Source organism: Taeniopygia guttata, chromosome 10, assembly GCF_048771995.1.
Source record: "Taeniopygia guttata chromosome 10, bTaeGut7.mat, whole genome shotgun sequence".
Classification (NCBI taxonomy): domain Eukaryota; kingdom Metazoa; phylum Chordata; class Aves; order Passeriformes; family Estrildidae; genus Taeniopygia; species Taeniopygia guttata.
The window spans coordinates 13,635,595-13,656,901 of NC_133035.1; the positions used below are offsets into that span (position 1 = coordinate 13,635,595).

At 47.7% G+C, this 21,307-nt stretch overlaps 1 protein-coding gene across 2 annotated transcripts in view; it reads left to right on the top strand.

Annotated features, from left to right (window-relative positions):
* The window catches only part of NTRK3 (neurotrophic receptor tyrosine kinase 3), a 201,069-nt gene that overhangs the window by 164,118 nt on the left and 15,644 nt on the right, over positions 1–21,307 (top strand). The window contains exons 14-16 of one of the 2 annotated variants that reach the window (XM_030281417.4): positions 1,814–1,986; positions 5,376–5,619; positions 16,329–16,403. In XM_030281417.4, coding sequence (XP_030137277.1) covers positions 1,814–1,986; positions 5,376–5,619; positions 16,329–16,403 — 492 coding nt within the window. The remainder of the gene's footprint in view (positions 1–1,813; positions 1,987–5,375; positions 5,620–16,328; positions 16,404–21,307) is intronic. The other variant, XM_030281418.4, reaches the window with a different exon arrangement.

Consider the following 21,307-nt stretch of genomic DNA (forward strand, 5'->3'; position numbering starts at 1 on the left):
TCTTTCTTTAGTTCTGGTCTTCTTTCCCTGTTCTATCCCTTCCGGCTTCCTCATTTTTAAATGCTTGTTTGTGCAACCTTAGCAATGAGGAGGGGGTTAATAACTTTTTATTTTGGTATTTAATATGAACAAACTTACAGTCTTAACACCTTATAAAAATGATTGTGTGTGAAGGAGATGAAACCTAAACTCACTGCAGCTTGAAATATTGTGTGCAACCACAGGAAAAAGGGGGAGAAAAGAGTGATGGGGGAAGGGACTATTTTCCTGCAGAAAAATAGGGTGGCATCAACATTATGAAGATATTAAATGACTAAAAGTAATTGGGTGCCTGAGATAAGGATGGATGCTTTGCCATCTGCCCCATGTAACTAACATTCATCTAAATATCTCGAGTCAAGCTATCCCAAAGGGCAAAGAATTAAAATAGATTTATGCCATGTGAATAGCAGTTTGGGAGGGGCAGGATCAGATGAGGCAGTGTCCTAAGGCTTGGGGAAAGGCCTCACAGCAGGTCTGCTCCAAGGGGAAAAGAACCTTCTCTGGAGGAGTCTCTAGAGCCAGCAGCACCAGGCCAGGTGCAGTAATGGAATGCTGGTCCCCATCCCTTTTTGCACATAAATTGAATCCTGCAGCTGCTCAGGCCACCTCTGGTGTCTGCATGGGGAGATTCAGGGCATGGGGAAAGGGGGAAGGTGTATTTGTGTGTAGGTAAGGGGAGATCTGCCCAGTGTCCCCACCACTAAAGGGCAACTGGTGCACATCAGATTGACACAGGATAAGTGGAACAAGTTTCCTTGAGTCCTTTTCAGGGCTTCAGTCCTTTTCAGCTCATGTTAGGCTGTACAGTTAAAGCCAGAATTGGTCCTAAACAGTCCTGGCATGTGGAGGATGCAGAGAATATGGTGCACAACCAGCAACTCAAGACCAGACTCTTCATTTTCTTAAATTTTTGCAAAGATTATGCTGATTCTTGAGGTAATTTCATCTTGTCAGATAGTCTGGACTTAAACTTTTTTATCAAGTTCCCTCTCTTGATACCCTGAGATGACAACAAGCTACTTTCAAACTAACTCTCCAATGCTACTGCACAAAAATGCCCAGACAAGCTAGAACCCAGCCCTGGAGAATCCTCCCTTGTCATCAGCTACGGCCACAGCAACATCTTCATGGCAACTCTGCAATGTTGGGCTGGTCCACACCACCTGAAGCATGCAAGCTGCCTTGCAATGGCAAAATGGCATTCTCAAATTGTGGGAGATGAGATATTCTCAATAAGGATACTGATTTCAGCATCAGTCTGCCAGGGGAGTTGTTATAAACAGCAGGGAATAAAAACATGATTTTAAAAATTATGAGAAAAGACTTGACAGTGTCCTTCTTCAGAGGCAGTTTGAAAAATCCACACAATAACTGCACAGCCAGGCAAATCCATCTTCTGAATAAAGGCAGTGTAGTCAGCTATTTCAAAATAAAAGACAGATAGCAAGGACTGGCTGGCTCAGGAATTTAATAATAATGAGATATGAAGCCATTCGCCCCTAGGTCACCAGTATAAATTCTGCCCAAGCTGGGAATAATTGGAAGCTATTACCCTCTGAGGCATGTTTGCTGCTGCCTAGGAAATGAGTTGGGGAGCCCAGTGGGACAGTACCTACAGGAACAGCACACAGACGTGGTGCCACCAGCACACCTGGGCCAGTGGCTCCTCTCCCTCCCTTCCTCATCAGCTCCTTGCAGATGCTGTGACCCCTTTGTTCTGGCTTTTCCCCCACCTGAGCCCACTCTGTGCATGTCTGCATCCCCATTCCAGGCTCTGAAGGACCCCACGCTGGCAGCCCGCAAGGATTTCCAGCGGGAGGCAGAGCTGCTCACCAACCTGCAGCACGAGCACATCGTCAAGTTCTACGGCGTGTGCGGCGACGGCGACCCGCTCATCATGGTCTTCGAGTACATGAAGCACGGTGACCTCAACAAATTCCTCAGGTATGTGGGAATGAGGCATGGGAGGAGCTGTGGGGCTGCCCCACAGCCTCGGGGAAACTTGTGCTGGCTCAGTGGTGCACCAGTGGTGTCATTGTTCAGTGGGCTGGGAGGTGAGAGATGGCTGTTCCAAGGGCAGCTTGGAGGAGGTGATGGTACTCACCGGACTTAGGGCTTTAGGACCCTATCCCAGTGTTTGCCTTTAGGCAATCTCAGGAGATGTGGAAACCAGAGTTTTCATCTCCTGCCTCAGCAAGTTTGAGGCTGCAGAGAACGTGGCTGTGATCCCTCTCTGCCCTGTGGGGACGGAAGGACATGAAGCCACAAGCTCCAAGTCCTGCACCTCCAGCAAAGCCATGTCCCACTGAAGCAGGAAGGCCACTTGCCATCACTCCCTCAGCCACTGAGCTCCTGCTTCAACAGCACAATCATCAAAATATTCCTTTCAGAAATTTGTTGGTGTCCTTGATCTGATTTTCATCCTGGGTGTTCACTGGTCACTGGTTCTCATTCCTGCATTCAGGAAAGACCTGAGAAATGTTGGAGGAGTCTCAGGCAGTGCCTGTGAGGTCCATCCCTGTTCCCTGGTCTCTAACCTGCAGCACCAGGCTACTCATGAAGTCAGGCAAGGCCTGAAGAAGTAATTACCTTCTCTGTCTCTAGAGAGATGCAAATTATCAGAGCTCCCAGTGCTCTCCACCATCATTCAACCATTTCATCATTTGTGTGCTCTGTATCCACCAGCACCAAGGGCCAGGGAGCAGCTGTGGGAGGATGTTTATGGTGCTCTTCTGCCACCAAACAGAAATTCCACTCTGAAACCTGCATGCAAGTGGAGTGGTGCTTACCTCTTGAAATAATTAGTAGTTTTATTTCCCAATATTTACAAAATTGGACCCTTGATATTTTCCTGTTTTGACTGCTAAGTGTGAATATGATTGCAGGAGGAACAAGAATCTTGTGCACGGCAGGTCTCGATCTGGAGTTGGGGATACACTCACTGACTATTTTTCTACCAACACAGTTTCTGACTAGGAAACACAAGTTTTTCCCTGAGGTTTTCACTTCTAAGCAGTCAGCCACACCAGAAGAACATAAGGAAAGATCCTAGAAATTTCTTTCCTCTGCCAAGTAGTGCCAACCTGTCTCCAGCTTCTTTGGGGTGTTTGCAGGGCAGTGGGTGAGCTGGGACCATTCCTGCATTGACTTTCATCCTCATTTTGGTATAGTTGTGGGTAGATTGAATAGGATTTTATAGCTCAGTCCCTGTCTCAAGCTCTGGATAAATCCAAGACATCTTGTGTCAAGGTAGGATGAGTGAAGGCTGTTGGCTTTACAGAGCTCCTCGTTCACGGGGGAGCAGCCTTGGTTACCTGGGACCTTCTTTGGTCATACCTGGAGGCCTCAGCAACCTCCCAGCAGCAGCAGATTGAACGCTGCCACCAGCATGAAACCAGGAGCTGGGGTGTTTTAGCCCAGATTGGTGATGCAGTGTTAAGGACAGTGCCTCAGCCTTGTGACTGAAGGCAGGCAGTCTGAAAAAGAGAGCAAGAGATGCTGTTCTTCAAGTGCTTCACAAAGAAAAAACTCAGAATTGACCTATCCTTTTTCCTGGCAGAACCAACAACCTTATTCCCTTAGAGAAATCAGATATTACAGCTGAGGAACAACCTCTCTCACTGCTCTAGTTAACCCCCCCAAAGAGTACAGTGCAAAACAGGCTCTCCCAGTGTCTCAGAAAGATGTTGTGTGCCCAGTGGTGCCCAGTGCCTGATGGAACTGCTTCACTCAGCAGTGAGTTCCTAAGGCTGAAATCATGCTGGAGCCGTGGACCCCTCACTCCCATGTCCCAGCTCTTTCTTGGGACATGTCTGAGAAACGCTCATGCCTGATGAAATTCATCTCCAGTCTCATTGGAAAAGAAAGCTTGTTGTATTATCTTTGGCCTTTATGAAGGAAAAGAAACTTTTCCAGGTGTGTGGTCCTTGGGATTGCAGCTTCTCATCTTCCAGCTGTGTTTAGCTGCCAGCTTCTCCTTCCTGTGCAGCCTTGGAAAAAGCAGCTATGTGCTCCTTTCCCTGCATGCTGGAATGTGGTAGGCAGTGAAAAAGCCCTTTGTGTCCTAAAGGAAGATGGCTTTGGGGACAAGGGAGCTTAGACCCTGCAAAAAGGCACTCAAAATGCCTGAGGGGTCATATGGAGAGTTTGGGCTTTCTCAGGTAAGGTGTCTGCTGATGGGGAATGGTGGCTGCAAGGGGGTCAGGAAGCGCTGATGATGCAGAGCTGCTTGGAATCCCTCAGGAAGCAGCAGTTTTTATCGTGGAATAATTCACACAGCCCACAGCAGGAGACAGTGACTCCCAGACTCTGAAGGCCAGGGATACTGGGAGTCTGTAAGACGCTCAGATGGACTTTTCCTAGTTTAACTGCAGAAATTGGAAAAGCAGTAAAATGGAAGAGGCTCACTTTAGACCCAGTTTCATAGAGAAAAGCACAATAAATAAATTCCCCTCAGTGTTGTTAGACCTTTGTGTGCTTCCCAGAGAACAGAGAGTTTTAGTGGCCTGAAACATTAGCTGGTGAGGCAAGGGGAAGCACCAGGATCAGCACATTCCAGCTGGGTTAGTGGTGGCATGTGCTGGCATGGCTCCTAATGCCTCCCAGGGCCACCACGCTGGTGGTGCCACAACAGACCCTTCTGTCTGCACCAGGGCAGGCTGCAATGGTGGTCCTGCCTCAGAAAATACTGCTAGAAAAGGTCTTGTCATGGAGAAATGCAGACATGGCCTTCCAGGGCGCATCCCGAGGAGTGGTGTGCATGGCAGTCTGCCTGCAGGTTGGGTGGGGGGCAAGGCTGGGTGTTCCTGGCACAACCCCCCACTGCCTTGGGGTCTGCAGTGACCACATCCCTTTCTGCTCACTCAGGGTGTCCATCACTTCCCCCTTTTCCTTTGGTTACTGCTTTTCCAGCTTTTGTTTCCTGTCAGCAGCAGTTTTGAAGCGGGGGTAACAGCACGTTGCCATTATAGACCTGCTCTGCAGTCTGCAATAAGTTGTTGCCATTTGCTGTTAGCTCAGACAGGCAACAGGCTTTGCTAGGAAACTTGCAGAGTTCTGGTGTTCCCCTTCCCGTGAAGCAGCACCACAGCCAGACTGTCAGGGGACAAAAAAGGAATTTCAGAAGAGGAAACCAGAATGGTGACTTTTCCCCCTAAACCTCCTGGTTTTTCTTAAGCCTTTCTCTGCTCCTTTCCACTGGAGCTGTGTCTGTCCTCACAGTGCAGAGCTGGGGGCTGGTCCCCATCCAGCAACAACAGTGACTTTGTGGGATCCCTGTCTCCTGGTCACCTGTGAGACCCAACTCTGAGCTTTTTGCTTTTGCCTCCCTGTAGGGCACACGGCCCAGATGCTATGATCCTCGTGGATGGGCAGCCTCGACAAGCCAAAGGGGAGCTGGGGCTATCCCAGATGCTCCACATCGCCAGCCAGATCGCCTCTGGAATGGTGTACCTCGCCTCCCAGCACTTTGTCCACAGAGACCTGGCCACCAGGAACTGCTTGGTCGGAGCCAACCTGCTGGTGAAGATTGGAGACTTTGGGATGTCAAGAGATGTCTACAGCACTGATTACTACAGGGTAAGGCAGCTGCAGTGGCACTCTGATGCTCAGAGCAAAGGGAGATAGGAAATGTTACAGTAAATCAGTTTTTGGAGCCCTTGGGCTCACGTGCTTGGTTATTACCTCGTTGAAACATGCGCACAGAAGTTGATCAGGCATCCCTAAACCACTGTCCTTAATCCTCTTCAGTCCTGGCCATGCTTGTAGTTCAGACACCCATGCAGATGCCTACACACAGATTTTGTGATACCCCAGCACACAGTCACACGCTTTTGGATGGCTCTGAAATAATTCCATCCTTACTGCCTATTTTTATTCCTTGTTTTTTGAAGACATTGACAAATTAAAGGTAATCCATAGAGATGATAAAATACTACAGGCTGTGACCTCTGGTGTTATATTAAAGAAACTTAATACAGGGACCTAGAAAGAAGGCAACTGAAAGACTGACTGATAAGGGCATAAAATATGGAAGAGGAAATAACAGCCAATTTAGGTTTGACCTCAGAACATTTTTTTTCCAGCAGGGTCATAATTTAAACAATGGAATAATTTGCCAGGAGTAGGTTGCTGAGAGCTTGTAATTAAAGAAGTTCAGGAAGCAACTAGACAAAAATGCCTGAGTTTAGTGTAGAGGCTAATCCTGTACTCATCTCTGGGGAGAGATTTGATGAGCCAGGAATGCCTTTCCAGCCTTTTCTCCTGTGATTTGTGCTCACACTGTTCCCTTGTCTCGCACACTCCCTCTGTACCTGTCTGCACTGTCCTGCCTGCCTGGTGGCAGCACCCCTGGGGGAACAGCATTTTTCCCTTCCCAGCTGCAGGTGAAATGTGATGTGAGAACTGTTTGGAGCACCCTGGAGTTGGAGTTTGTCTCTGGACCATCCACCAGCAGGGAAGGGCTTCTCAGGCTAGGGAGCCATGGTTTCTAGCCTGATGCTTGCACAGAGGCTGGTTTATTTCTGCTTACAACATGTGTGTTTGGCATGGAGGATGATTTCTCCCAGCTACCCAGAAAGGGGTAGCCTATTGTCTTGACCCGATTCAGGAGTTTTCATTATGTTATAGCTGCCAAGTGCAATTTCTGTGCTGGGGAGGAAGGAAAATGTGATCAGATTTGTGCTGAGATGTATCACCTCTCCCAGGCCAGAACACTGGATTGCCACTGGGTTTAATTACCAGTGAGGGAACCAATCTTCACTGCACAGCAGAGAAACCCATGCTGGGAAAAGGTCTCAGTGCAGTTACTGGGCAGTGGTGAGGAAAGAGAGGTGATGTGGTCCCATAACTGCTGAAATGTCAGGAGGGAACGAGTAGGAAAGAGAAGAGCCCAGGGGAGGATGAAAAGCAGCACATGTGATACCCAAATTCTTGCCTGCCTTCTTCCCTTCAGCCAAGCTAATCCTGCCCCAAGCACAGGCACTGCTGGACACAATCCCAGCCGAGCTCCTGCTCCTGCAGCACCAGGAGCCCTCTGGGCAAGGGCAGAAATTGCTGGCTGTTGCCACAGCTGGGAGGGCTGAGGTGATCTCCACAGGCCAGTTTATTGTCGTGGGATTTGTCTTCTCTGTGGTGGTGTCCTGTAGCCCTCATCCTGTCTGTGCAAAGTGCTTTGCTGAGGACTGCTCGTGTCTCATGCAGTGTCATAAGGCTCTTCAGCGGGCTTTTCTCTGCATACACAAATTCCTATTATCACCTACTTACCAGAGCCAGAACTGAGTTTCAGACCATCACAGCCTTTTGTTCTTAGTTGATTTTCCTTTCTTTGTTTTCACTTACTTTCAGTACGCTTAAAACTTTTGATCATGAAGTTAATTCATTGAGGCCTTATCTGTGTTAAAGTCCAAAGAAGGTTTCTACAAAAAACTCATATGACTGCCCATATTTGCACTGGTGGCATCACCTGCCCAAGGCCAAAGCAGGAATTGGTGGCAGAGCTGGGAAGCCTCCCCAGGCTAGCAAAGAGCAGAATTCCAGGGGCCAGATGTCCTTCATCCCCTCTGTGGAGGATGTCCAACCACACTCCTCCCAGAATATGAGCAAACAAGGTCAAGTGGGAGAATCACTTGAGCTGCTCCTTGGTCTCAGCTATGAAAACTGAAGATTTGGCTGAAGAGTTGAACTTTCAAAGTCTTCAGTGCTGTCCCTGGTCACATCCATGATCTGCCTGGTGAAGTTTCCCACTCTGTTTTCCAGCTTTTGTGCCTGGCAGCTTTCCCCTTCAGACAGCCTGCCATTGCCAGCAGTGGGACTTGGAGCAAAGTTCTGCTTCAGTTCGTTCTAGAAAATATTGCTTGCTGTGTCCAAGCCCTGGGAGAAGCTGTAATTTGTCATCTTCTGGAAACACAGGGAGAAATCCCACCCCAAGCTGACACAAAGTGACAGGACTGGAGCTCTCTGCAAGCACTCTCTTCAGTCTGCTGGGTCCCTGTGTTTGCTCCTGCCCAGGCCCTGCAAGGCTGGATAACTGGGTATGTGGATATATTATTGTGTTCCAGGCTGAGGATTAGTTCCTAGCCATTTCTTTTCTTTCCCATTTTTTAATCTTTTAAGACAAAGAAAGTACACCATCTGTCTCCTGCATTTGTGGGATGCAAAATTACTTTAACAAAGGTGAGCTGATTAAGTTTCTGTTACACATTTGGGTACAGAAAACAAACATTTGCGTCACAAAAATAGCAGAGAGGCTTGTTCCCCCTCTCTGCAGGCTCTCCATGCTCTGCCTGAGGTCTGATGCATCCTTTTCCTCCTCCATCACTGAGGGATCCCATCAGCTGTTGCCTTTTAACCTCCTTTTGAGAAGACAGGATGGACAGAAAATGATTGTGGAGGTGGAAGTGGAGGGGGCAGGTGGAACAGCATCTGAGTGGAAAGTGGAGGAACTGGGGAGCCAGGGAGAAGTATCCCAGCTTCTGTGTGAAGAGGGAAGGAGGGGCTGCTGAAGGAGCATTTCTGTGCTGTGTTGTGTAACGTGCTGTGCAATCTTTGGTGTGGGTCTCTGTGGGAAGGCGGGATGGAATATATCCACGCTGGAGAGGAAAGGTTTGGGCGGATTTCATTTTCCTTGTTGTTTTCTCTAAAAAAACGCTGTGAGTAGGCGATTTTTTTTAGGTATGACTCAGGACTGTGACAGCAGGTGGTGGGACGCTGCAGGTCAGGGACATTGCGCCTCAGCCAAGCTGAGGGTGGTGTGGATAATGCAGCAAGTGAGGCACAGGGTGCCTGCCCAGGGCTGTCCTGGAGGGTGTCGTGGTGGCTGTGGGGGAGTGTCAGGGCTGGGGGCATCACCAGGGCTGAGATCAGAATCCCCAGCTGCTCTTTCACCCTGCACATTGGGGTTTGGGTGCTCCAAGAGCCCTTCTGTGACTCTGGACCCACCCAAGCTCCAGTAATACCGAAATAATTTTCCATGTTTTCCCCCTAAATGTGTACTTCAGTTCCAAAACAAAATCATGTGGCAGCTGTCCAGGGACAGGGCAGTATTTCTTCATCTTCAGATGAGAATACAGTCTTAAACTGTAGTCAAGACTCCTTAATAACTGCTGACGTGATGTCCTGACATGGGTGGGACATCAGCAGTGAAGTCACATGCCAAAGAGAGGAAGGAGCTATGTAGACATTAAACCTCATGAAGACATTCCTCTGTCCATATTTCCTCTGTCCTACTCTTCTGGCATCCTGCTCCAAATCCTGGGCTGAGCTTTACACTGCCTAGGGATTTAGCTCCATCCTTTCACAGAGATCAGTCCTGAGTGTTCTCCTGGTCAGTTCATCATGCAGAGCACACCTGCAAAAAAAAACCCAAAAAAAACAAAACCAAAAATGTGCAGGACTGATGTGCAAGGTCTGATTTTTTTTTTTTTTAAAATTTATTTCTAGCAATACAGAGATAATCATAATAACAAAAATGCTCCCTGTTTCTGTGTCCTCACCACTCTGGAGCATTGTTTGGGTTTGGGAGAAACAAGGTTTACAGGAAGAAGCAATATCTTTTAATAGAACACAAGATATTGTTGGAAGGGGGAGAAAGAATGAATGTTAGGTGCACAAACCCTCTCTGAGTTCTTTTTTATTGTTATTTTCTGTTGTATCAGTTGGTTTAATAAAAGATTAATATCTCTTCCCATGAACCTTGGCTCTCACACCCTTAGACCATCAGAACAAAAAAATTTCTGCTATGACTTTGGCCTTAGGTCAGTGTTCCTTAAAAAGTCTGGGATCCCTCTTCCTCTGAAGCATGAAGGTTTACTGTGTAAACAGTTTATTTCTTCTCTTTCTTTAAAATGGCCAGCAAACCCCTCCCCATATTCTTGATAATTTTCAGTACCCATTTAAGGTTGCTTTCTGAGGGCCATCTCTCATCTTGACCATCTCTTACTTTTGTTCTTTTCCTCTACCATTCAAGATTGGCTTCTTTCTCACAGATACAGCCAGTTGTTTTTCCAGTGAAGTTTCCATGTGTGCAATAGGTCACTGAGATTTAGCAGCTGCCTGGGTTGTGCTCCTCTGGAGGCTCATCCAGCATGGTAGATAGGACTGACAAACAGACAAGCCTTGCATTGAAACTGGATTTAGTCTGACCCACATTCTTCTCCACAGAGGGCTCCAAAAATAATCACACCATCACTGGTGCTCTGTTCCCACCAGCTCTGAACTCTCTGCAGAGGGTCAGCTGTACTCTCCCTTTTTGTGCAGACTTGGCAGAGCCCCTTAGAGCTCCTGTGGATCCCTCAGCTGCACAACACCCACTGTCAGCCCCCTGGTGCTTTCTTTGTGGTTTTGCTGTGCAGCTCATGCAGTGTGTGTGCAGCATGAGAGGTGGATCCCAGCACAGGGGAACTACTGCCCAGCCCTGTCAGCACCAGGATGGAGCCCTGGGATGAGTGTGCTGGGGCTCTGAACCATCACCTGCTAAGGGAAAGGCCAACAGGCACAGGGGAGGAAAACTCCCCCTAAATTTCTAGCTGGGATGTGGTACTGCCTCACTTTGGGAGAGAAAATAAGCTGCCACTCTCAGGTTTTATGGTAGACCCAGTGTACACTGGCTATAAGTCAGCTCTGGACAGAGAATGAGCCAGGCTGTGCACTCAGACACTCTCCTCAGGCTCAGCTCAGCTGATGCTGGGGGGAGCAAGCTCAGTCCCTGGCCATGCTGGCTGCTGTGGGGGATCTCTTGTAGAAGGTACAATGTGTGTGTCACATTCAGCTTCACAATCAGCACCATTCCCAGCACCTCAGTGCTGTGCAGAGGCATCTGTGCACCACCTTTTCCTCTTCTAGCCCTTCTCTGAGGAGGAAAATGTGATATGATGCTCTCTCTACATCCTTTCTGTTCAGGTTTTGGGTAGGTTTCACATCTATAAATGTATGTTCTATTAGGAAGAGGACTTAGAAGTGAAAAGTGTTTTAATTTTCTCCTTCTTAGCTGGGATTATGGAAATATATCTTGCTTTGTCAGACCTACAAGAGTAGGGGCAAAAAAAGTCTCACAGTGACCTGGAGATGTGACTGATACAGATGTGCCAGCCAAGCAGAGCTACAGTCTTCCTATGTGCAAGAGCCTGTGTTTGAAAGCATTATGTCCTTCTCAATCTTTATCCAATGGATCCCATCACTCCAACCCCTGATTTGTTATTTCTTCCCTTGTTCTTATTGCCATCACTCCCCCTAGATGACATCTGTGTGCCTCTTTAGGTGTGGATGGCTCATGCCATGGTGCCTCACAGCTGCCCTGGATGGGGGTTTGGGGGCAGAGTAACCAGATTCCTCCTGAGCTGCAGTAGGGTTGGAAAGGGGAGGTGAGGGAATGGCTCCATGTGGGTGTGTGGCTGAAGTGTCTCTGTGCCTGTCCTGGTGTGCTCTGCATGCAGGAAAAGTCAGTGTGATAATGAACGTGCTGGTCTTTGATATCTCTGTGGCTCCTATAAAAACCTCTGCAAATTGAATTTGTGGCACAGCTCCTTATCTCCTGAAAGGAAGATGTAACAGCATCATCTTGTGTTTTAGCCAGACATTTTCCCTTAACACTTCCCCATTTCTACACTGAGGGAAAAACAAATGTTGAGTCTTTTTTTTTTTTTCTCCTGTTTGAAACCTTAAGAGCCCTTCACACAAAGCAGCTCAAGTGCAGAAGAATTAATTGGGGAAATTAGGTTGTGCTGTATTCCTGGCATTTCCTCAGAAACGGTAATTGCCCTAATTCTCCACCCTGTCAAGACCTGCATCTGCACCCTGTTTTCTCCCTCCCCTTTTTCTCGATGTCTACCTGTTGTTCTCCTGCTTGAGTTGCTGTTTTCATGCTGTTGCCATTTATTTCATTCCAGTAATGAGATGGATGTGGCAGGTGAAGAGCTCTCACAATCTGGTGATATCTTCTTTGAAGCACAGGCACAAAAGAGCGGTTTGTTTTTGGGAGATAAAAACTCCCTGCTCTGGTACTTGACCTCCACGCTCACCTCTTCTCCTGCTCGGGGTATGTTGCTGCTGTCACTGCAAGTCATTTGGCTCAGAATTTTTGTTTAATACAGTCTCAATATTCACCTAAACACTGACCTCCAGCTAAATCCCTGCGTTTCCCCCAAACCCTCACATACCTACTGAGAGCTTATCAAACATAGGATCTTTCAATCAAAGCTCAGCCCCATTTCCCAGGCATTTGAATTGAGGCTTTTGATTTCTCCCAAACATCAGGCTGAGATCCAGAGGGCTGGGAGTTCAAAGCCTTTCATTTTAGCTTCCTGATGGTTTTTAACCTTCCATTTGCAGAGGTCAAAGATGTAGCCAAACAGGGAGGAATTGTTTGTTCAGTATTTCCTGATCTAAAACACCTGAGGATGTATATATGGCAAATTTGGATTCAACAGAGACGGTTCTTCCAGTCCATGTCCATGCTGACAGGACTTTGGCTGCTCTTAAAAGCTGTCCAGGCTGATCTCTGCTTTCCTGGGATCTGAGGAGAGTTCTGGGAGTAACCAGTCAAACGCTGGATCCATCACTGGGGTAGTGATACCATCCCCAGAAGTTAGAGTCAGTTCAGAAAGCTGGGGCTGTTTCTCAGTGAAGCCAAACTACCCAAGTCTGTCACCTCTGCTGTAAAAACTTGAAATAAAAACTGGAACTTCCTGCAGGGAAGTTCCAGAACCCTTTCCTTCAAACGATTCCCTTTGCATAAAACTTTACTATGGAGGGCAGGACTCTATATTCTATTTTCAGTGTTCCCTGGCTGCAGCCAACAGATCTAGAGAGGCAAAAGAAGCTACTTGTGATCCCCATCCATCCTTGAGTAGTTTTTCCCCTCCTCCTGACTGTGAACTGTTTTTCTTTCCCCTGTTTTAATTTGTTTTGTCCAAGTGTGGTTCCCAACACCTGCTAGAGGCTGCCTGCATGAAGTGTGCCCGCTTCTTCCTCCTGTCCCCACTTGGAACATCCCATTAGCCTGAAAGCTGTGACAGACAGGGAAAAGAGCTCAGTGCCTTATTTTAAGCAAGATAGACTCTCCTTTGGTGTAGATCCATCCAAAACGTGTTTCACTGTGGTGTCACCAGAAACAAAGAAGGATTTTGTACACAGTAGGTCAGAGACACTGATGGTTCTGGGTTTATCAGAGTGGATACAAATTTAAACTGTATTTAAACTGATTGAAACTGCAGGTAGAGCAGAAGAAGGTAGAGAACCTTATGTCAGCATTTTATTCCAGCTTCATGATTCCAGCACAGGTGGACCAGGAAGAGTGTGGGTGGTGAGCTGTTCTTGCTTTGGGAAGAGCACTGCTACTTACAGTCCAGCAAGACTGGAACTAGCAAATGTAAAACCCTCCCCTCATCTTGTCTAGGTTGTTAAACCTCGCTGCAGCCCAGCTGGCCACTGGCCTCCTCCTGCCTTCCCACCTGCAGGACCATGATCTCAGCTCTCTTTTACCATGGGTGCAGCCAAGAGATCTTTTTTGTGGTGACACACTGATCAAGAAAGGTGGGGAGCAACCCCAAACCTTGGTGTGATCAGCAAATAAACTGGAGGCAGAGAAGTTATCAGCCAGTTTAGTGAGATCGTGGATAAATTATGCTTTGCTTCATGACAAACTGAAAGGCCTCCCTGAAAAAATTAAATGCAAATATCTTCATCAACATCCCTAATTAAGATGCTTGTATGGAAGGAAACCACTGCTTTTCTTTTTTCCTGCTGATTTCTGCATACTCAGAGTTTCTCCAGGCTTTCCTCTCCTGTTCCCCCCATTTTCATAGTCCTGCCTCTCTCAGCCCCAGCAAGCTCCTTCTCCCTCCCAGCTGGATGGACAAAGCCCCTATTTGCAAGCAGCTTTAATACCCAGGCTGTTTTTTGGGCTGGGCTGTCAAAGAGAGCGTGTTCAATGTACAATCAAGGGGCAACGATGCACAAAATTGCACACACACACAAAATGGGAATCTTCTCTCAGTGCGTGTTGAGCTTTGAACGCTTAAGTGATTCCACCTCTCTCTTCCCCATCCAATTATGTGGGCGACACATGATAAGATTGCTAAAGGCATTAGTGAGGGAAATCTTTATACAGCCTAATCAATAGTGTTCTGCTCAGCAGAAGGCATCTCCCCACTCTGGCCTCAGCCTTGCTCCTGTTTGCCTTCTGAAAACACCTGGAGTTCACCTCCTCTCGATTTGGGCTGTGGAGACCAAGAGTTAAAGCAGCAGTGTATCTGTTGAGAATGGTTTTAGTTAAAGAGTTTCTTTCTTGCTTTAAAGAAATAAAGAAACTAAACCAAAACAAAAAACCAAACAAATATAAAGAGAGAACCCTGCCAAGCTCACATGTCAGGGTTTTTGGAAATGTTTGCTGTGTAGGCCAGAGGGACCTTCTGCCCCTTTCTGCTGTATGGTCCTTACATGAATGGCCAAAAACCTTATAAGCAAAGACGCTGGCTGGATGATAATTTTTCTGAGCATCACTGAGGCAAGATGCCAGATTTTATGGGCCACTAGACAGATCCAATATAGCAAATCCTCTGTTCCACTGTGGATTCTGAGACCAAATTATCAATTAATGTGAAGCATTAAAAAATCCAAATCCCTTTTAGTTCCCTGCAGTCATTAGTGACAAGATACAATATCTATAGCTCAAATGCTTTGCCAGCATCCCCTGGCAGCAAGGCAGAAACTTCATTCCTATTTTTTCCAACATACATAAAAAAAAAAAACATATGAGATCAGTCGTTTTAACTCTCAAATTCGGCTGCCTCTACATATTTACTTAGATGGAGAAATAAATCAGGTTTGGGTTACTCTCTGGGTTAGTTATTTGTTATTGGAATAAATGCATGGTAATAGATCTGACAGAGGGAGATGTTTCCTTTTCAGCTCTGTGTTTGAGGTAGAATTTGCTTTGTTCTGCACTATATTATATTGATGTTTTTCCCCCACTGCTGGATGACTTCATTTGCTCTACTTCTTTCCAACATCCGTGCCTCTACCACAGCTGGCTTTAAGATGCAGTTTTATGCATAGACTTCTCTTTTGTTTTCCCCCAACTGTAGCGCAGAGGCAATTTAAACAACCAGCATGAAACAATTTTCTAAGCCTTTCCCCCCACCAAACCCTACCTCAACTTTTTGGGAAGGGAGGTGAGTCAGTCATCCAATGGACAATCCCCCAAGCAGAATGAGCTGTCAGCTACATTCAGCAGCTCAGTTTCCACTGCAGGGTGGGCAGGGGAGGGCAGTGGCCAGCTGGTATTCCCCAGGCAGTTCTCAGCCTGAGTTCCTCAGCAGCACAGCCAGAAGTGTACCCCCAAGTCACTGTGTTCACCAACTGCCTTTCCATCTTGGGATTTTGTCCTAGTGGGAACACAAACATCTCACTGGAAAGTCAGCAGGCTTTATGCCTCTCATTCACTCTCAGTGTGCTCACTGAGATCCCTACCCCTTTTCCCCTCTCCTATTCTCCAAATCTTTCCTACTTTGATGCAGGGAAAAATGTAGCGCTGTATTTCCTGCCCCAGAATTTTGCTTCCCCTGTCCCTTTCTAAACTACAGTTTTCTGATTGCTGGCAGATTTGTGGGTGATTTGGAGCTGTGGGATCAGCTATTTTCTTCCCCAACCTGTGACAGTACAGATGGGACAAAGACTTTTGGGCCAGTGTAGGGTGATGTGCGAGGTCCTTCGCTGGGACATTTGTCCAACAGTACCCTTAACTCTGGCTGCCCTGAGCTTGTTCAGTGAAGATACCAGCCTGGGCCTTATTCTGCTGGCAGAGGCAGATGAGTCCCTGCACCGTGCTCAGGAGGGCTGACAGTGGGCGAGAAGCAGGATGCTGAAGTACCAGATACAGAGGAAATGCTCAAGCATCCTAAAATTTCTCTTGTCTGGAGAAGAATTCTGGGTCCCTCAACGGATGGCATTCTGTGTGACCATTCTGAGTGGCCTCACAGTCCCAGGAGAAGTTTCAGGGGGCTGAGTGCCCCTTGCCCAGCTCACCCTCTCTGTGCACTGGTGCAGGTGACCGTGTGGGGTGCGAGGTGGTGGCCACAGGGGCCAGAGGGTCTCACCTGTGCCAGGCCCTCACAGCAAAGGTTGAGCAGTGCTGGGATGTTGCAGCTAGTCAAAGACTTTTGGTTCAGTTAAAGACGCACCCTTTCCCTTCTTGTCCCCTTGCTTCATCCCCCCCATCCCTCCCTCCCTCTCTCACCCTTCCCTTCTCTTTTGTTTGTCTCCTTCCCTTGTTCTCACCCATTCACTGTCAGGAAGGGCCGCGTCTGAAGGGCCAGCTCAGCGCAGCGTGGCAGCGACAGAGACTGGCACCGTCGGCAGCTGCAACAGTGAGTGCATCCCAACCCTGGGGCAGCTGGAAGTGGGGGACTGGTGCTGCTTGGGCATGAAATGACACCTGGGGCTGAGTGGCTTTGGGAATAGTGCGTGTGGCAGTGAAGGGGCTCTTGTCTGTGATGGGAACTGCACACGTGTCTACTGCAGCCACTCTCTGGGGCTTCTCTGGATGGTGAGAGGATATGGGATGAATGCAGAAGTCCTCAGTGCCACCTTCCTCTCTGGGTGTCCAGGCTGTGTCTGCACTAGGGGACAGTGTGGGCTGTCCTTGGCCTGTTTGGTTTGTCTCTATGCAGCTAAACTCCCCCATGCATCCAAGCAGGGTGGCATTTGCACTGGGGCTGTCCCTGACCTGTGTTGTCCTCTCAAGAGCTGCTTGGACAGTTAAACTGGCGTGGCCAGACCATTTGGGTGGTTGGATTGTCCCATGCCAGCCCTGACAGCTTTTGTGTGCTGGTCTGGACACGCTCTGCTGTCTGACTGGGTGTCTGCAGCTGTGATTGAGGGGATGCACCCAACACTTCCCACTGCTGCTCCCATCCCTTGGCCAGAGGAGAGGCAGTGGGGGCTTGCTGTGAGTTTGGAGCTCTGACAGAGCACAGGAGTTTGGTTCTGCCAAGGGTGTGGCTGATGGGAGCCACATGAGCTGTGTGAACCCACTGAGGGTTGGTGACACCTCTGGTCACCCTGCCCACCTCCCACAGAGCAAAGCCAGCATCCCGTGGTGCTCACTGCAGGATCCTCAGCTCAGAGTCCCCTCCAGGAAACTGCAGGGCTGCTGAGGCTGAGCTGCAGGAGCCTGAGAGAGAAGCAAACATCCAACTTGGTTGTCCTGTGGGATTTTTCTGCTGGCACACAAAGAAATGCTCTGTTGATCCAGAAAGTTAGGGAGTCTTTGCTTGAGCCTGTTTTGGAAGTGGATGGAGCTAATCCACCCTAAGACACTGAACAGAGCAGTTATGAACCTTCATAGTTTAAGGCAGGAAAGTGATGGCTTCCACACATTATTTCCCAATAACTTCCCTGTACCAGCAGTCCCAGAGATGGGCATAAATATTTGATAAGTAGTCATGTCTGGGATAAATCACCTGAGTCCAGTTGCCCCAACCCTCTGTGGCTCTGTGATGGGAGCGTTTGCTCCTGGCCAGGCAATGCAGGATGAGTGTCAGGACCTCTCCTCCTGCTCCAGAGAATGCCTACAGCAGCTGAGTGGATCTTGCAAATCCTGGGATATGTGACAGAGCAAGGCTCAGGCACTTCCTGACCATTGCCAGAACCAAATGGGAGTGTGAGTTTAGATATTGCTGATTTTGCAGAGGATATGTCAGCAGATAAGAAGATTTGCCACTGAAAGGTGATTTTGTTACACTTATGCCTTTCTGAGCCAAAATTGAATTGTGGGGTGTGGATGGGAATTTAATTCTAAGCACTGATGTAATTTTGTATCCTTGGCCCTGAAGGCAGTTTTTAAAAAAATTATTTTCCCCTGTGCCCTGACACTATTTTGTTGCCTTTGAATCATGTCCTTATGACAGAACAGATACTGGGGCTGACCTTTGCAGTGTGACATAATAATATGTGACTTCTTTATAGCTCTTTTCATTCAAAATGCTTGGCACACTATGAATCTGATCTTGCAACCACTTGCCACTGGGCCTAGCACTCACTGCTCCAAGCAATCCCTGGGGAAGCCAGAGGAGCACAGAAAGTGCTACACCTGGTATTACTTGCAGGATCAGGCCCTGGAGAAATGTAGCACATCTGTGAATAACCACATTTTGGAGAAAGAAAGCCTTACCATCTCATTTATCATTTTTATTCACAATCAGAATGCTGTGCCCAGCATTACCATGACAGCCTCCCCTTGGCTACAGTGTCATGGCAGGTGATGCTGGGGCAGTATTCATAGCTATTATCTACCACTCTCTTGGTTTTTTAAATTATTTTTCCCAGCTTTAAAAGCCTGTTAATTAATTAACTCCTTTAGCTTATCCTGCACCATTTGATCCTGCAGAAATCACAGCATTTTATCTTATTAGCAAGTAGGAATCAAAGAATTAAAACTACTAGGGGGAAAAATGAACATTATCACTTTCCCTGGGCATCACTTCTGAAAAAAACCTCACCCTGTACCGAGGCTCAGCCCCCAGGGCTTGACAAAGGATGGGAATCCCAGATCAGGGAATGCTTGGGCTGAGAACTGCTTTGTGCTCTGCTATGCCTGTTTTGAAAGGGAGGGCAGAGCCAGGTGCAGGGAGGAAAGTCCTGCAGTGAGATCCCAGGCCTGGACTGTGCTGCAGGTCCCTTCCCTGCTACTGATGTCCTCTGCCACCATAGGAAATTCCATTAGTTCCCTTGTGCCTCAGTTTGCCATTGTTAAAGAGTGATCCCTGTTTGTGCTCACAAGGGAGATTCACATGAAAATAAGATTGCAAGGGACACAGTAATTACAGCATTGGGAAACAGGTAAGTACCTCAGGAATATGTAGGGAGTCTGTGAGCTGAGACATTTGAGCTATTGGTTCACAGAGAGTGAATTTTGGGAGTCCTCAGTGGCTGGAAAATGCAGAGAAGGAAGCAGGAAGGATCCTTGCACCCACCTCTGCTTGGTTTGTTCTAGATCAGTAGAACCAGGAAAGATAACTGCTCCACCCTGTTGTTGATGAGAATTGGTTAAATCTGGGGATGGGGACCCACTAACCATCATCAGGTACCTGCCCACATCACCACTGTTTGCCATCAGCACAGCACTGCATCCCCACCACACCCTCAAAACTCCTTTGAAAAATTACTTCATTAGGAGGAAAGAGATCTGGAAAGGATTCCCTGGATCATCAAACCAAATCCCCTGTTGCATCAATCACATCAGATTTATCTTTTTCATAATCAAGCCCCACTATTAAATGTGCTCCTAAAGGGAAGAAGACAGTCCCAGAATCCCGTTGCTTTAAATCGTAGCTGCCCCTGATTTCCAGTCTATGCTTAGTCATGGCCCATTTGTTAAACAGCAGGTACCTGGCGTAGAAGCAAGAAATTTAACACAGTTTTATTAAAATAACCACCCAGAAATCCTCACCACAGAAAACTGCTGTGGTTGCAGAAGAGAACGTGCAAGGTCAGGTAATGATAATGGGGAGGCCTGAGCTCACTCCTGCCTCTGCCTTGTAGAACAGACTTCACACCTGAGTGAGGAACAAGGCAAAAGTACTCACAGCACAAAGGAACCTTTTTGCTATTCTTCGCCATCATATTCATTGTGTAACCCTCTGTCTCTCTTGCCAGGTATAACTAATGCTGAGCTAAACATTTGGCTATTTTTTTCCTTTTGCTGACAGGCTTTTCCCTGCCATTTATAGCTTCACTGTACAAGCCATTACCTGTGCAGCATCTTTGAGAAGTCAGTGAGTTCACAGAATAGTGGGATTGTTTGGATTGAAAGGGACATTAAAGACATCTAGTCCCCCTCCCCTGCCATGGGCAGGGACATTTTCCACTGGACCAGGTTGTTCAAAGCCTCATCCAGCTTGGTCTTGAACACTTTCAAGGGTGGAGTTTCATCATCCTGCTTTGCAGATTAGGAAAGTAATTCCAGAGTTATCAGCCATACCAACCCATGGTGCTTCAAGGGCAACTTCCCCCCTCCAAAATACCCCTGCTTTGTCCAGTGCAGTCTGATTGACTCCAAAGCATGCAAGTGCTGCCCAGGCAGAGGAAGGTGCCTGGTGCAGCAGCCTGTGGTGTACATTGCATGCCATGAAAATGATGGGATGCTCTAAACCATGATTTGTCCAGATAGTTCATCTTAATACACAGTGAATGGACAGAGGGAAGAAATTGGTGAGTACAGGCTCAAGTGTAAAAACTCAGTGTAACCCATCAGTTGTGGTGGCCCAGCCCAGCTGTGACCTGATGGCACAGGGAGTGGTGCTTAGCTCAGGCCACTGCTGCAGGGAATGGCCAGAGTGACTAAGGAGGAAGGCTCCTTTGCCAAAACCAGGTTTGGAACTAGGACACTGCAATCCCATGTTTGCTTATTTAACTTGGCAGGTATTCAAGTGAGACAGGCACACAGGGGAGGTATCAGAGCCAACGGTACCCACGTGTGGGATTTTAAGTTTCTATTTCGGTGCTCATGCTTGGAAAAAAAATGCAAGCAGACCCTCTCACCCTCCTTTTTCTTTTTTTTAAAACAGTACTTAAATGTCATAATAATCATGTAGTGCCCACCTTAATGTGCTGAAGAAATTAAAATATTTTATTAGACTATAATCTGAAAATCATTACTGTGCTTACCATAAAAAACTGCAGGTCTTCAGAGGGAATGATGTCAGTGGGTCTGAAATGAATGCAAATATATTTTGTTGCCATGCAGGTAGCAGGGGTCAGACAGACGGCCCCCAGCCCCAGGGCAGCAAGCTGTTAGCATGGGAGGGAATGAAATGCATCTCACAGTGGGGAGAGAGAAAATGGATCTCTTGGCTTATTTTCCTGGAGTTTTGCAGGGTGAATGCCTGGGTGTGGGCCTGACTGATTGGGATGGTTCCAGAGGAAAGCATTGGTGCTGTTCCCACCCAGGTCCCTTGCAGTGAGGGTAAGGAAGCACTCCAAAGAGCTCATCCCAGCGTGGCTGAGCTGCTCAGGACCTCTGGCTCCATTCCGCTTCCACTGACAGCACAGGTGCCTGTTCCCCTCGGGCATCCACATGCTCCTGGTGCCCCCTTCCTTCTGCAGATGGTTCTGGATGTGTCTCTCCAAATAAGAGAGACAGCAGCAGCTGCCTCCAGCTCTAAGAAACCAGCCCACGCTCACTGCCTCTGGCAGCTGGCTCCCGGAGAGGCCAGGTGACAAGGCAGGTGACAAGGCAGTCCTGCTTTGGCCAGGTGACACTGGACACTCC